Genomic DNA, 14,944 nt, shown 5'->3' with positions numbered 1-14,944 from the left:
CTTGAAGAGCAACAGAAACTTCTTAGCTTTGCTGTAAACTACTGTGTCTAAAGATAAATACTTTGTAACACTGTGGTTACAACATAACATTCAGTCATGATGACTATTTAATGACAAGTGGAAATTAGAACCAACCACAAATTGTTGCCTCAGTTTCTGAGGTCATCTGAACACACATTGACTCATTTAGTCAATATAACTAATGTTTCCTGTATTACTTCTTGTAACAGTCCCCTAAAAAGTGGTGTGATAAACTGATTTGTTTTTACTTTGCTTCAAAATAGTTCATGAAGCTTATTACAGACAAGATTTAAGTTGCAGTAGATAGTTACTTAATTTCTAGTTCCTTTTATAGTTGCAGTGGATGTAATAACTCACTTTTTGCAGATGATTTAAAATTGGGTATTCATGATTGTAGGATCTTATTTGTGCACTCAGATACATGAAACACTTGTTTTTATGCTCTATCATATGGTATTAAAACATAACCTTTCACAAATATATCAAATTTCGACTAACTGACTCCTCACCTACTCATGAATACCCATTAACTTCCCAACTCACTCTCTCTGTGCCATACTAACTCACTAGGGGCTCAGGTGCCCGATTATTTGTACCTGTCGCTAATGACAGTTTCATATTACATTATTAACATGATTAAGACAGTGGACTTAAGACAGTAGACTTAATAGGCAAGGTTAGTAAGCCAGGTGTAGGTGTCTTGTTTGCTTAATTGAAAGTTACAGAGGGGCACCTATTACTGCAATTTTTTTATTTCATCATTTTATTCCTTAAGCATTTGTAAGCAATAATGTTATTGGTGACAACTTGTGATGCCGTTATGCAAACTTGTTACGAAGAAATTAATGGTTGATCACTAGCAAAAGGCATCTCCTCATGCAAAGGGCAGTGTGAACAGATAAAATTTTCCATCTAGTGGTACAAAAAGGATGTTGTGCACTATGAATTCCCCCCAGGGGTGTGTCTATTGTAGCTGGCATTTGTTGCCAACAACTGAGACACCTTTTGGTAACACTATGTGAAAAACAACCACAAAAACTGTGCCAAGTGTAGCTTATACGTGGCAATGCAGTCTGCTGATTTCACAAACAGAACTAGCCAAGGGAGTTATCCCTCACACACTTATTCGTCTGGTCTTGTGCCCTTAGATGTTCACCTTTTCCACTACCTTACTGAACAACCATCAAGAAAATTTCTTTCTAGATGACAATGTTCCTCAAACCTGGCTTCTTAACATATTTAACACTGAACGTGTAGGAATCAGTAAACTACCTGAGCATTGTCACTTTATTGTAGACAACGTTAGGGAAATACTGTAGAAATCTACTTTAAAAACTAACATAAAGGTATCATAACTCTTCACCAGTAGCACTATTGTTTAATAGTGCTCAATGAATGAACTGTGGATGTTCAAACGAAAATCCAGTAATACTCACCTCTTCATTTTTTGTTCCTATACACAACTTCTGAACCTTTCCTATTGAATGCAAATGTCATATGAAATTCAAATGGTCACATTTCATTGCACATATGCCACTTATCAACAATTATGAATGTGGAAAATCATTCATGCCAGAACAGTGATCTGTACGATAGCACTTACACCACACATGACACAAAATTTTTCAAGATGCTTCCACAGCCTTCAACCCTCTTTTAAACTCAAAGGAAATAACATGTCACAAATGTTAGACCTTTTCTTTCCGCTTGTGGCTTACTTTATAAAGCTTAAACAATGTTAATTGGATTGAAGTATTCAAGATCCAATTTGTAACTGCAAGACAAATACTAGTGCTACAGACATGACAATGAGAGCTGATAAATACACTCATAGTAACATATGCTTGTTATGTTACTTTTATCAGAGTTATTTTGCGTGGATTAGCAGACTACAATAAAAAATGATTCCTTGCTTATCTATGCGAGAGCGGAAAAATTCCCAAGATACGCCGCATTGCTTTCACCTGGCTGGGAGGTGGCTGTAATCAAGTAGCTGGTGATGGGTGGCCAGTTACCAGTGGGTACTGTAGGGCAAGGAAACTTTCTAATTTGTTACAATTTGAGTTGGTCCAGGCAGGTGAGCTTCTGTGGCCTAAATGATTAGGGTAATTACTTATGATAAACAGAGTATCCAGGTTAAAAATTCTAGCCTGGCACAATTTTTCATGGTGTATTCATTACATTAAATACGCAGTTTATAAATGAATTTCAAAGATATCATTATAATGTCATTAAAATTCATTGATTTCATTACTTTTGTAAAATTCATTTCAGTGAACTTCATTCAGTTGATCAAACTCACTAAATGTGAAAAGCAAAATTCATATTGTTGTCTAACATCTCAAAAAGCAAATCTTTTAGAGGTACTAAATGAAGGATGTTTGTCCACTTCAGCAACTTAAGGAAATTATTTGAAATTTCTCTGGTTTTCACACACATGAATTCTGTGCTGGTAAAGCATCCAGTGTGCCACAGTCAACATCTTCTTACTCATTGTCAACTTTATGTATGTATGGCAACAGCTTTTTGTTACTGGAGGAACTATGTTATCCCAAATTCAGCATTTCCTTCAGATCTTCACTATAAGTCATTCTTGTCATTGGCATATGATTACCTCGTACAGTTTTAGGGATTCTGAGTAATTTGAGATAGGAGTTGTTCACAGTGTTTATTAACCTTGTTACAGATTTCACATTGTTTACAGATAAACAGTTGTCTGCATTTCATTACAAAAGCCATCATATAAAACCTGAAAAAAAAATCAGTTGATAAATGTGAAAGCTATAAGACTACCACTTTCTGCCATGCACTCTTAAGTAACTGCAAGAATAATGTGAAGAACAATGAAAAAACTGCAAAGTTTTTAGATGGCAATGTACCAAAAGTCTCACATATTTGAGAAGCACTCAGTATTGTAACGAAAATTTAGAACATTATCATGACACGATTAGACCTACACAAAGCTTTTGTAACTATACAATGGAATAAGTGCTAATAAATTATTAGAAGTGAGGATGATGTACAGAGATGGATGAATCATCTGAAATAACTATAAACACCAATAAAGCATAACAGTCCTACACAGGAAACTGATGTAAATGCACCAGGGTTAAAGTAGTAAAACTCTTCTGATAGCAAGTTATGAAGACTTACTAGAAATGTTAATTAACAGAGAATCTGTTTTAAAAATAATGAAAGCAAACATTGAATCAAGAAGTGTAGCTTGTGGCAAATTAAAAATTTGCTGAACAGCAAATTTTGGGAACACAAAAAAGTGAAAATTAATGCTGCTTTTCAGACTGTAAGATTACACAAGATGACAGAAAACCAAAAAATTAGATTAGTGGAGATAAAAAGTTTCCTTCTACGAAAGTAATCTGCCAGTACCCCACCAATAATATAAAATAAAGTGGAGCAAGCACTTCCTGAACTGTATGTCTGGAGCACAGTACTGTATGGAAGTGAAGCATGAACACTGGGGAATTTAGAGGAGCAGAAACTGGACTCATTTGAAATGTTCTTTTAAGTATCGTAAAAATTAAGTAGACAGACAATGTCTGAGAAAAGTTGAAGCTAGAGTCATAAATAACACTTAAGCAAAGAAAGACAAAATTGATTAAGAATTATTTATTTGGAGCTTGAGGAAGCAATGTAGAGAAAAAATATGCAAAAATAAAAAATTTGAATTTGTAACATCTGTTCTCAAGGAAACTGTACTAATAGCTATGCAAGTATAAAAGCATTAGCATTGAATATGAAGTGGTTAAAGATGGCACCAACACAGTTGTAAAACAAGAACATGAAAGATGATATAATATTTTGTCTTATCAGGGCACATTGTTTACAGAGTATAGTGACTGACTGTTGATATAGAATGCAAAAGAATGCAATGTGCTTTCATTGGCACACTAATCTAACACTGTGGACTATAGCTCTCTCTACTATATACCCAGGCAAACCACTGTCGAGTTGAGTATGTAATTACCTATCACAGATGGTTGCCAGTGTAGACTGGACAGGGGAAGAAAAGAGAGAAAAATAGAAAGAAAGAAAAGAAAGGCAACAAGAAATGGTTCAAATAGCTCTGAGCACTATGGGACTTAACATCTGAGGTCATCAATCCCCTAGAACTTAGAACTACTTAAACCTAACTAACCTAAGGAAGTCACACACATACATGCCCGAGGCAGGATTTGAACCTGCAACTGTAGCAGTCGCGTGGTTCCAGACTGAAGCACTGCTCAGCCACACTGGCCAGCTGAATGGCAACATATTTTATGCTTACATACTTTAAACTTCATAAAAAACTCAATATTTAAATATAGTAAATCAACATAGTCCCATACTCAGGGAATGAGCATAGGAGAACAGATGCAGTAATCCTGCATCAGGGTTCTGGGCAACATCCTAGTGGAGGTGCTTTGTTGTTGCCTTCCTCTGACCTGTTCTGAAGTGTCAAGTGTGTATCTGTTTCTTATGGATGACTGCAATAAGTGCTTGTGCAGTATAGTCTTGGGTGTGTGTTGTTATGGATGAAGGGAAAGAAGAGGATGAAACCTGGTGCCACCACATAACACACTTCTCTCAGGAAGCACCAAGGTGACTATCAAGCTTAAGATTCCCATCTTGCAGATGGATCACCATCAATAGTGTCACATATCCTCACTTCACAAAACACTGTGGAGACATTTGGAATTTTATCCAGGACATTGGTGCAGAAGCTGGTAATTAGGAACTTGCTTCCACCACCTCATATGGCCAGCTGCTGGCAGGGAAAATTTTGCGACATCGAGATTTTGAGCAGCTTACCTACAAGTCGAGCACCACCATGCAAGCATGCATTAGGAACCTTGGCTATGGAGGCTGGCTAAGGAAAGTGCTAGCTGAGCGTAAATAATTTTGGAACAATGGAGACAGCTCACCAAATATTGGAAGTGTTGAATCATTGACAGCCATGCAAAAAAGAATGAAAACTTTGCTAGCTTTCAGATTAGTCCTTTAACGAGCTATAGCACTCAAACTTATCCTATCCCATCAGTGGCAGGGCCACCCGTGAAAGCAGCCACGCCATATACCAACTCTGTCGTAATTTCTGTGTAGCATTTTATATGTGCATGACCACAAATTAGCTGTCCACAATGATGATTGGCCACCGCCAAAGTGTGGCAAAGAGCAGAGTTGTCTGCCCATGGTGGAACACACTAACAAGCACAACATGCTTGATTTGAATGACTGTATCACAACCCATACCATCTGGATCCCTCCTCTCAGCACCAGTTTTTCTGAACTACACACTTGAGAGTTATCCTTGCAACACATCCTCCACTCATGTAATCGTTCTGGCCTCAATCTCCAGTAACACACAGCACCTACACCTTTTATACAAGGCTCTCACTGTCCTCTGACCAGTCACCTCCTCCTAATGCACTCTCTCAGATCATCATCATCATCATCATCATCATCATCATCATCAATTGTCATCATCATATACTACATGAACTCACTGGCTCTGGCATCCACATATTATATTCCTATCATGTGCATTTGCTGCATTTCCCTCCTGCATCCCTATCCTGTACCCCCACTACCTCCCTCCTAGCCATCAACTACCCTTCCCCAACCACTTCTCCCACTTCCCCATTCTTTCTCCCTCTATCCATGCCACTCAATATCGTCCATCATCCCATTCTACCAGTACAAAGAAGTGTTTATCTGACCATTTTATGGTAAATTGTAACTAATTTAGTGTTATTAGAAGACACCAATTATTCTGTGAAAGCCTATCAGCTTTTACAGGATTCAGTAATCAGCAATAAGTGAAGAGTCAAGGAACTTACTGCAACCCCCTAGTATCACTCTCAAAAGGAGTGCAAAGACAAAATAAGACTAATTACAGTACATAAATTGTACTTTGTAAAATTAGTTTCTTTTTGTGTACACGGCCTGTTTTCAAACATTCTTGTGAAAGACTGTATAGATATTGTGCCACAGTTATTGCATTTACACAACAACAATCCAGAAGGACAGCAGAATTTTGTTTAAATCAGAATTATTTCTGATTCCAAGGGAACTATTACAAGCAAGCAGATGGTCTGGCAGTGGGCTTACACTTACCCTCCTTGTTAACAGGAATTTTCATAACAAGTGGGAGACTGATTAGAGCGTGAAATACTGGCAAAATATGTAGTGTATTGGTGTAGATATGTAGATGATATTCTTTGTATGTGCAAAGGTTCCACTAGACAACTTCAGAGGTTCTTGGACAATAAGAACCAGAGGCACACTAACAAAAAGGTTAACATGTAGTTAGGGCATTCCTCAATTCCTTGACATCAATTAAAAATGAAAAATAGTAACCATAAATTTTAAATTTACTGAAAAAACTCTTTTACTGATATGTTTATCCCAGCTTTCTCTCTACACTCAGTAGCTTATGAATGTTACACCATCTCCTTTTTGTCCTCTTGTCCCAAGAAGATTACCAGTAGTGAATTTAAATCCAACATTATTTGAAACATTCCCAATAAATAAACTGACAAAGCAAGCCTGATCACCGTTGTTTTCAGTGAACAACACAAGTAGACCAAAAAGGAAATAGTGCAGCTCACCTTTTGTAGGTAAAATTTCTAGTAGGATAGGAAACATTTGAAAAGGGTCTCTGTATTTTTATGTACCAAAGGCATTAGGTAGATGTTTCTTCAGTTCAAAGGATAAACAGCCGTGTCATAACGAAAAGTGGGGATTATGAGACCATCTACCAAAAGTGTCGTTCCTGCTATAATGGACAGACTAAGTAGTCAATCTGTACTAGGTTCACTGGATATCACACAAGCTGGAGAATTAACAAGCCAGATTCATCATTTTCTGAACATTGCTTAAACCAGAACCACAAATATTTAATAGATGTAGAAGTACTGTACGTAAAGGAAAAAAGTGCACAGCTCATGCAATAAAAAATATTAGAAATTATAATAATGGCATTATGAAAAGAATAATTGCTACTCATCATATAGTGGAGATACTGAGTCGCAGATAGACACAACAAAAAGACAGTCACAAGATTAGCTTTGGTCAAAAATAAATCACACACACACACACACACACACACACACACACACACACACACACACACACACACGCACGCAGAGAGCCAAACTGGCTTCAGCTGCCAGAGACTGTGGTCACGTGTGTGTGTGTGTGTGTGTGTGTGTGTGTGTACAAAAGTAATAAAGTTTTGTGAAACAAGCCAAAAAAATTGATTTAGGAAGTGTACTGAAGAATCATTTAAGCCATCATTGTACCTATGCACCATGAGCAAACAGAATGGAAAGAAGGGCTATTAAGTGGTACATTGGGGAACTCCATACACTGGAGAGGTTTATGTAGATGTAGATGTAGCTGGACTAATAAAGAAAAAAAGTGTGAAGTCTGAAAGCTAGCATGCACATTATCAAGGAAATTGTATGGGTAACCATGAAGAAATCAAAACATTGATATGGAATAAAAAGAGACGGAGTTGCATCAACACAAGAACAATACAAAAGAAACATGCAGGATAGGAGTCAGAAGTATTTACCAGAGAAGACATGATTGCTCTCATATATCTTGTTATTAATGATTACTAGGGAACGAATGTGATTACAGTGCAGAATGCAAGGTTACCTTGGAACAGCAAAAGAAGGTGAAAGTTTCACTATGATTTAAATCTATACATATGTATTAATGCATGGTCTCATGGCGATAGGAATTAATAAAATCTTCTTGGTGAAGTCATGATGACATGGCAGTGATTTACCACTTGACAATGGCTGAGGAGAGCTTCGTCAAAAGCTCTTGACATTTTGACCATCTGATGTAGCTGGAAGCCCAAGAAGATTTTATTAATCTATACATATATTTTTAGACAAATTATTATAATTTATATTCATAAATGGAAATGTGATGTGAAAAATAAAGACATAATCAAAACTGCTTATATGAAAACAGTTTGTTCAAGCAGTTATGAAGCAGTTATTTGACTTAGTGTAACATTTGGGGTTCGGGCTCAAAATTTGAAATTCCTTTTTTCATGTTTGGTAAATATTACAAACCCTAGTAATTGCTTCCATGATTTATATTCACAATTATTTTTTAAATGGTCATAATTATGTTTATAAAATTTTTGAAATTATTTTGTAGTGATGTTCTGGTGATACAAAGAACTGCTTGTTTGTTTGGAGACAAATGTTTGTATAAAATAGATATGTGGTTTTAAAAATCTTCTAGGTCTTGTCATGCAGTCTTGGTGGGGAGTGGTCTGGTAAGGCTCCTACTTGTAAATTTGTTGACTGTGGAGCGCCACCAAATATTGACAATGGTCGCTATAATCTAGTCAACAAAACAACTACACATGGAAGTATAGTAGAATATACTTGTGATGAAGATTATTGGATGGATGGAACAGAGCGACAGACGTGCACAAGAGAAGGGAAATGGTCAGCAGATGCCCCAGCTTGTGTTTGTAAGTATACCTCTTCCCACCCAAAATCTCTACAGTATTAGTTACATGATCACAGTATTACACATTCTGTAACAAACTCATTTATCAAATTACAGTGATTACCTGTGAGGAACCTGAAGTCCCTTCTGGAAGCTATGTAGTTGGCTATGACTTCAATGTGCATTCAACTATTGAATATCACTGTGAAGTTGGCCATATCCTCCGTGGACAATCCATACATGAATGTACATTAAACGGTGAATGGTCTGGTGAACCACCTACTTGTGAATGTAAGTTACAAGTATAACTCCATATGGCATATGTACTGAAAATGAGTTAGTAGTGTTACTGATTTAATTTTTATTTTGTTTATAGTGCACAGAAAGTATAAATTTGTACTTCATGATTAAAAATGAATTTGCTTTTGTAACAGTCAGTCCATTTGCGAACTGAAATAATTTGCGATACATAAATTTCTGAATAAAACACATGTTTCTAACAGATATTGACTGTGGTAAAGTTCCACCTATGCTTTATGGATCTGCAACATATGTAAATGGAACAACTTACCTTGACAGTGAAATAACATACAGTTGTGTCCGCAACTACAGACTTGTTGGAGTTTCATCCCGACGTTGTCTTGAAAATTATCAGTGGAGTGATGAATCACCACACTGTGAAGGTATGTAAAATTTACTGTACAATACCACATACAAATGCACTTAGAAACATAATACGTTAATATGTATTAAGTTAAATATAGAAAGATATCAAACAATGATAGATTTTATTGTAAATGATTGAAATGCGGATTATTGTTTAAAGATATGAGAGTCAAAATGGGTGCAGATATAAATTAAAATCAATTAATGGTGCTGACAGACATAAACACTACTGCTCATTGAGTAAATATAAATAAGCAAAAAATCAGTGGAATTTTTTATCTTCTAAAAATACGATCAGTAAGGTAATCATATCTTGATAGATTATACCTGTTAAAGGAGTTTCAATAGGAGCAGGTGATGTTAGTGGAGAACTTAAAAACATTAAATGTGTTACAGAAAAATAGTCCTTGAGTTTATTGGTTATCATAGGGAAAGTAAGGAAAATAAAAGCTTACAATTTAGAAATTAAGAAAGAGGAGACTTGTTTGAAAAGAAGAACCAGAGTGTTAGGTACAAGTGACAAAACCAAACTGACAGTTATAAAGAAGAAACTAAGGCACTACATCCAAACATATCAGGTGCTGAGATGAATTTGTAACTACAGTGGAAGATAATAAAGGGAAGAAAGAGTTTTTATACAAAATGGATGAAGAAAACATAAAAAATAGTTGTCATTGCAAGAAATATACAGCAAACTGTGGACAAAAGAAACAAAAATAAACCATATGCATGGCCCATTGGAAACAAACAGGAAACAGAAGAAAGGTTAGTAGATTTAAAAGATCATGATTACAGATACCTTTCCCAATCTCAGGATGTACTGCAAATGATTTAAAAGAGATTAAGCAACTAGAATGCAATATTTAATTGCATCAAGTGGTAATGAAGGCACTAATAGATGTGTGTTGCAGGTGATTATTACTCAGAAGAGGGCAATTCAGAAGTAGTCCATTTCCAAAAGAAGCAGATAGGAGGGTCCCCACAAACTTCCCAGTGGATGTGAGTGAAATTACTTACAGTTCCAGTTCTAAGAGTGAAATGGACAAAATTCATTTCCCCCTTTTGAAGTTCAAGCAGCTTCTGAATGCACAATGGATACATCTTGGAAAAGAATTACTCCAAGAGGTATTCTTCAAAAGAAATACTCCACCACCTTAGGCGATGCAATTGGGCCTGTGGATTATGGAGAGCCCAAACCAGATTACAGGAATGAGTGGTTTTCTGAATACCACCTGTAAAAATTTAGATCCAAAAGGAAATACTTTCTTGGAACACTGAACATAAATTCCTTTTTTAAAAACCAAAACTTAAAATGACTCTCAAAAGCTGTAGATAAACAAAGAATTTCTGTTTAGACCTTACAGGAAACAGGGTACACATACAACAGTCCTATGGAATATGATAAGTGTGGTACTACATCTTTAGAGGAGAAGTAGGAACTAGTCACAAACAAGATATTCCACATCTAGGAATGAGATTCACCATTAATTGTAAAGTGATGGACTCCATGACAAATTTTTATGCTCCATCAGAAAGACTGTCCTTTGTAACATTATAGAGTGGAAACAAAAATTAGATGCTAATTAACTGCCATGATCCTCCATATGATGCCAACAAGAAGAACCCAGATAAGGCGGAATATTTTTGGCAAACATTAGAAAATGGAGTATCCAAAATCCCAAATTAAAATATAAAAATACTATTCAGAGATTTTAATGCTCAGGATGGAAAACAGAATGCATTTTGAATAATTACCGAAGAGTCCAACCAGAAATGTTGAAGGTTGATCAGTCTGTGAAAAGCTTTCAACTTAAAACTGGTGTCCCCATATCAAAAAGCTTCCCAGAAAACAAAAAAAGAAAACAAAACTTGGAGACCACTAAATTCAAATTTAGAAATGTCCCAAATTAATCATGTTGTGGTTTCAGGTAGAAATGTTAAAGAAATAATGAGAGTCAAGATGAAGAATGGAGCAAATACTGAAAGAAAGCATTACTTGATAACAGAAAAGGTAAGATATTTCTCTACGTAAGACTAAGACGAAGAGGAATAAAATTTAAGCTTGATGTACAGAAATTCTGTAACAACAAAGAACTCTTCCAGAACAAATTAAATAGCTTAGAAACTAGTGTGCTTGGAAAAGAATCAGCATGAAAATACTAGATGCTGCCAAGGAAACTGCACCATTGAAAAAGAATAAGAATAACAAATGGTGGACTTTGGACTGCAAATATGCTTTGCAGGAAGGACAGAGGGTAGAAAAAATGGTATCATGCAAAGAAAGAAGATGATTATTTGGAATTCATACATGAAGGAAAGCAAGTGGCAAACATTTTGAGATCGCTAAGAGACATTTTAAAAAGTCTCTTCTACATGATATTGAAGAAATCTTTTAGAAAAATGACACTAAAAAGTGTTCTAAAACTTTCAAAACTAACTCAAAGAAGTATCAGCTGCCAAGTCCATGTTTTAAAAGAGAAAATGATGAACTGTCTGTTCATAATAAAGAAAACTGAAAAATAAGCAGAGTACTTTAAGAAGCTCCTCAATTTTTTTCAATTCATAACTGTCAGATAAAACAGAAATTCAAAATATAATTAAACAATGAAAATAATCCATTTTTGACAATATAGTGCAATTGGATAGATAAAAAATCTACTCACCAAGTGGCAACAGGAGAACACACATATAAAAATAAGGTATTACATATGCAAGTTTTTGGAGACAGTGGTTCATTCCTCTGGTGTAGGGGTTGAAGAGGGTGAAGGGAAAGGACTGAAGAGGTTTAGGGAAAGGGGTAGAGTTCAGAAAAGTCACCCAGAACCCCAGGTCAGGGGAGACTTACCAGATGGAGTTACAGGAAAAGTCTGACAATCTGTCAGAGAGAGAGAGAGAGAGAGAGAGAGAGAATGAACCAAGTATTTACCTTGGTCACAATATATTACAGTTTATGTGTTGGTTTTGTTGATCTTTTTTATTTAATTAAAACATAATCACTGTATTCCAGAAATCCGCTGTCCAGAGCCAGTACTTCCACCTCACAGCATATTATCAGTAACAGGAAATGACCGAGTGTATGGCAGAACACTTATAAAAACTCAGGATTCAGCCGCTTCTGTGGCTACCTATAAAATTGGATCTCTTGTGAAATATAGTTGTGAAAGGGGATATAAAGTTGTTGGTGAAGCATTAAGTACATGTGAAGAGAGCGGTCAGTGGAGTGGTGAAGTTCCACAATGTCTCTGTAAGTAACATACAGTAACTTCTTAAGGAATCCAAAATCCCACACATCAAAATTAAGTTCTACATGTTATTATAACACTTGGTCACAACCTTAGTATCATTAAGTACATAATGTATCCTAGCAGCAACAATATTTTTGAATGAAGAATCTAGAACAGTGTAAGCATATGACTGTGGCAGAAATAACTGCTAATTAACCTGAGAGTGAAATAATGAACAGTAGAGGACTGCTACTGTTTAATGTGTTTTTTTAGTTATTTTCCTCGTATTTATTACTTAACTTCAAAATTAAAAGAGAAGGCATGCATACATTCTTTTCTGCACTTTGCTGATCTTAGAGTTTGCACAAACCAATTGTGAATTGCAAAGTTACATTAACTGCTTGTTTTGCACTGAATTTTCTTGACAGAAACTTTATGTAAAGCATGAGTGACAAACTGCCTTTTCTTTTAGTTTTATCGTAATTAGTATTTTTTTAATTTTAAGAACACAACATTAAGAGGATAATGACTTAACTGCTAAATAATATCAAATATGTTGCCCCACAGTCTTTCATCTGTTACACTCTGTTGCCATTAGACACTTTGATGTACACTCCTGGAAATGGAAAAAAGAACACATTGACACCGGTGTGTCAGACCCACCATACTTGCTCCGGACACTGCGAGAGGGCTGTACAAGCAATGATCACACGCACGGCACAGCGGACACACCAGGAACCGCGGTGTTGGCCGTCGAATGGCACTAGCTGCGCAGCATACTGAGCTCCATCGCAGTCTTTAACACTGGTAGCATGCCGCGACAGCGTGGACGTGAACCGTATGTGCAGTTGACGGACTTTGAGCGAGGGCGTATAGTGGGCATGCGGGAGGCCGGGTGGACGTACCGCCGAATTGCTCAACACGTGGGGCGTGAGGTCTCCACAGGACATCGATGTTGTCGCCAGTGGTCGGCGGAAGGTGCACGTGCCCGTCGGCCTGGGACCGGACCGCAGCGACGCACGGATGCACGCCAAGACCGTAGGATCCTACGCAGTGCCGTAGGGGACCGCACCGCCACTTCCCAGCAAATTAGGGACACTGTTGCTCCTGGGGTATCGGCGAGGACCATTCGCAACCGTCTCCATGAAGCTGGGCTACGGTCCCGCACACCGTTAGGCCGTCTTCCGCTCACACCCCAACATCGTGCAGCCCGCCTCCAGTGGTGTCGCGACAGGCGTGAATGGAGGGACAAATGGAGACATGTCGTCTTCAGCGATGAGAGTCGCTTCTGCCTTGGTGCCAATGATGGTCGTATGCATGTTTGGCGCCGTGCAGGTGAGCACCACAATCAGGACTGCATACGACCGAGGCACACGGGGCCAACACCCGGCATCATGGTGTGGGGAGCGATCTCCTACACTGGCCGTACACCTCTGGTGATCGTCGAGGGGACACTGAATAGTGCACGGTACATCCAAACCGTCATCGAACCCATCATTCTACCATTCCTAGACCAGCAAGGGAACTTGCTGTTCCAACAGGACAATGCACGTCCGCATGTATCCCGTGCCACCCAACATGCTCTAGAAGGTGTAAGTCAACTACCCTGGCCAGCAAGATCTCCGGATCTGTCCCCCATTGAGCATGTTTGGGACTGGATGAAGCGTCGTCTCACACGGTCTGCACGTCCAGCACGAACACTGGTCCAACTGAGGCGCCAGGTGGAAATGGCATGGCAAGCCGTTCCACAGGACTACATCCAGCATCTCTACGATCGTCTCCATGGGAGAATAGCAGCCTGCATTGCTGCGAAAGGTGGATATACACTGTACTAGTGCCGACATTGTGCATGCTCTGTTGCCTGTGTCTATGTGCCTGTGGTTCTGTCAGTGTGATCATGTGATGTATCTGACCCCAGGAATGTGTCAATAAAGTTTCCCCTTCCTGGGACAATGAATTCACGGTGTTCTTATTTCAATTTCCAGGAGTGTATTTACTATCACTCAGTATGTTAAAAAGGATTTGATATAAATTCTCTTTCGCACACCAGCACAATGCAAAATTTGTTGCCACATTAATAATTGTGTGTGCATGCTGTGCTAATTGACTTTCTTTTCACAACTGAGCCCCACAAAATATAATTCCTTTATCTACTTTTGTCTTCCACAGGTATGTGAAACAAATTTAAATTTTGAGCAAGAAAAGTTAAAACACTGGAATTTAATATTTCTGTCAGAACTGACATAGGCCTTCCATTTCTACTCAATAACTGGACATGGCTTAGCATGTTGTATGAGTGCTCTGCCCTCCACCCCTTTCCTCAACCTATTTGTCTTTCCTCCTTTATCAAGGGACCTATTTATCTAAAGTTATGAGTGCTGTGTTCTGTTTTAGATTCTGCAAATAGTTCTACAATTTACATCTTCTGCAGGCAAGTATTGACAATTGACTCTGTCTCTCTATAATTTTAACAGTTTTCACAGTGGAATTTCCTTCTCGTGTGGCTCCTACATGTTAACTGACACTCTTGCCTCTCATCTGGCCCATCTTAACTG

General features: G+C 37.7%; 1 protein-coding gene across 1 annotated transcript in view; it reads left to right on the top strand.

Moving 5' to 3' along the window:
* Window positions 1–14,944, top strand: part of LOC126363134 (CUB and sushi domain-containing protein 3) — a 513,579-nt gene that overhangs the window by 486,065 nt on the left and 12,570 nt on the right. Inside the window, exons 12-15 of the mRNA XM_050007939.1 lie at window positions 8,287–8,521; window positions 8,617–8,790; window positions 9,003–9,182; window positions 12,173–12,409. Of these exons, the coding sequence (XP_049863896.1) occupies window positions 8,287–8,521; window positions 8,617–8,790; window positions 9,003–9,182; window positions 12,173–12,409 (826 nt within the window). The remainder of the gene's footprint in view (window positions 1–8,286; window positions 8,522–8,616; window positions 8,791–9,002; window positions 9,183–12,172; window positions 12,410–14,944) is intronic.

The sequence above is a fragment of the Schistocerca gregaria genome, chromosome 1 (assembly GCF_023897955.1).
Source record: "Schistocerca gregaria isolate iqSchGreg1 chromosome 1, iqSchGreg1.2, whole genome shotgun sequence".
NCBI classification, from domain to species: domain Eukaryota; kingdom Metazoa; phylum Arthropoda; class Insecta; order Orthoptera; family Acrididae; genus Schistocerca; species Schistocerca gregaria.
Note: the sequence above shows the minus strand (reverse complement) of the source record. Positions and strands in the feature narration are given on the sequence as shown.